We start from the raw sequence: 2,190 nt of genomic DNA on the forward strand, positions 1-2,190 counted from the left end.
TGCCCTCACCTCCTCCACCCTACTGGTCCCCGTCCCAGTGGATCAGCATCCCTGAGGGCCGGGCCTCTTCCTTGCTTCATTCCATCTTCGGTCATCGACCACTGTCTCCATGTCTGCCTCCCTCTAGATGGTGAGCACCTTCAGGGGGCTGGGCCCTGTTCCCCGTATCTCCAGCACCTGACAAAGTACTGGCGCAAAGTAGGTGCTCCGTAAATCAAACACGAGCACCTACTTTGTGCCAGTACTTTGTGTAATGAAACACTGCTAATAATAATGGTATGGTTGTAAATAAGACTCATCCGCCCTTTCCAGTGAGTGCCTCCTCTAAGCCAGGCGACCAGGCCAAGCTCTCCACAGATACACTCGCCAGTCCTTGCCACAATCCCACAAGAGGGATACAATTAGGTCCAATGTTCAAAAAGGAAAATAAAAGTCAGTTGGTCTAAGTGGCCCACAACAAGTAGTTATGTCAAGATTTGAACTCGGGTTTCAAAAGCCCTGGTCCTTTCCTTTATACCCGGGGTCAGCAAACTTTTCCTCTAAGGGAATAGGGGGTAAGTATTTTCAGTTTTGCAGGCCAAAGGGCCACTGTTGCAGCCACTCAACTCTGCTGTTGTAACACAAAAGGTAAATGAATGGATGCAGCTGTGTGCCAATAAAACTTTATTTTCCAAAACTGGGGACACGCTGGATGGGCTGCGGGTTAGAATTGGCCGCCTCCCATGTGATGCTCTGTGAAGTTCATTGCAGGTCACCGTGGATGGCCTCCCGGACCGTCCTGGATTTCCAGTCCTCCAACCAGAGCCAGCTCCCGCCTCCAAATGCCACGTCCTGCGACAGCGCTCAGGAAGCCTGGGACCTGCTGCATAGAGTCTTACCCACATTTATCATCACCATCTGCTTCTGTGGGCTGCTGGGAAACCTCTTTGTGCTGTCCGTCTTTCTCTTGGCCCAACGGCGTCTGAACGCGGCAGAAATCTACCTGGCCAATCTGGCGGCTTCCGACCTGGTGTTCGTCTTGGGCTTGCCCTTCTGGGCAGAGAACATCTGGAAGGAATTCAACTGGCCTTTCGGAGCCCTCCTCTGCCGCGTGGTCAACGGTGTCATCAAGGCCAATCTCTTCATCAGCATCTTCCTGGTGGTGGCCATCAGCCAGGACCGCTACTGCGTGCTGGTGCACCCCATGGCCAGCCGGAGGCGGCGGCAACGGCGGTGGGCTCAGGCCACCTGCGTGCTCATCTGGGCCATGGGGGGCCTCCTAAGTATCCCCACGTTCCTGCTGCGCTCCATCAAAGCTGTCCCGGAACTGAACATCTCCGCCTGTGTGTTGCTGTACCCCAGCGAGGCCTGGCCCTTTGCAAGGATGGTGGAGTTAAACGTGCTGGGGTTCCTCCTCCCACTGGTTGCGATTGTCTTCTTCAACTGTCACATCCTGGCAGCCCTGCGAGGGCGGGGGGAGGTCAGAAAGACAAGGCACGGGGGGCCCACAGATGGCAAGACCACGGCCCTGATCCTCTTGCTTGTGGCTGCCTTCCTGCTCTGCTGGACCCCCTACCACTTCTTTGCCTTCCTGGAATTCCTGTTCGAGGTGCGGGCTGTCAGAGGCTGCTTCTGGGAGAATTTCACCGACCTGGGCCTGCAATGGGCCAACTTCTTTGCTTTCACCAACAGCTGCCTGAATCCAGTGATTTATGTCTTCTGGGGCCGGCTTTTCAGGACCAAGGTCTGGGAACTTTATAAACGATGCATCTCTAGATGACTGACTCCAATCTCCACGTCCCATAGAAAAGAAATCCTTCAACTTTTCTGGCGGAATTAAAACAGCAGGGAGGGACTTCCCTGGTGGCACAGTGGTTTAGAATCCGCCTGCCAATGCAGGGGACACGGGTTCGAGCCCTGGTCCGGGAAGATCCCACATGCTGTGGAGCAACTAAGCCCGTGCGCCACAACTACTGAGCCTGCGCTCTGGAGCCGGAGAGCCACAACTACTGAAGCCCACATGTCACGACTACTAAAGCCCGCGAGCCACAACTACTGAAGCCCGCGCACCTAGAGCCCGTGCTCCGCAACAAGAGAAGCCACCACAATGAGAAGCCCGCGCACTGCAACGAAGAGTGGCCCCCGCTCGCCACAACTAGAGAAAGCCTGCACGCAGCAACGAAGACCCAATGCAACCAAAAATAAATAAAT

General features: G+C 55.1%; 1 protein-coding gene across 1 annotated transcript; it reads left to right on the forward strand.

The window, feature by feature from the left end:
- The first annotated feature begins 294 nt into the window (after window positions 1–294).
- Window positions 295–1,839, forward strand: BDKRB1 (bradykinin receptor B1). The gene has a single exon (XM_032623321.1). It carries the CDS (start codon window positions 632–634, stop codon window positions 1,757–1,759), a length of 1,128 nt encoding a protein of 375 aa, XP_032479212.1. The 5' UTR covers window positions 295–631; the 3' UTR covers window positions 1,760–1,839.
- Window positions 1,840–2,190: the final 351 nt, after the last annotated feature.

This window comes from Phocoena sinus, chromosome 2 (genome assembly GCF_008692025.1).
Source record: "Phocoena sinus isolate mPhoSin1 chromosome 2, mPhoSin1.pri, whole genome shotgun sequence".
Classification (NCBI taxonomy): Eukaryota; Metazoa; Chordata; class Mammalia; order Artiodactyla; family Phocoenidae; genus Phocoena; species Phocoena sinus.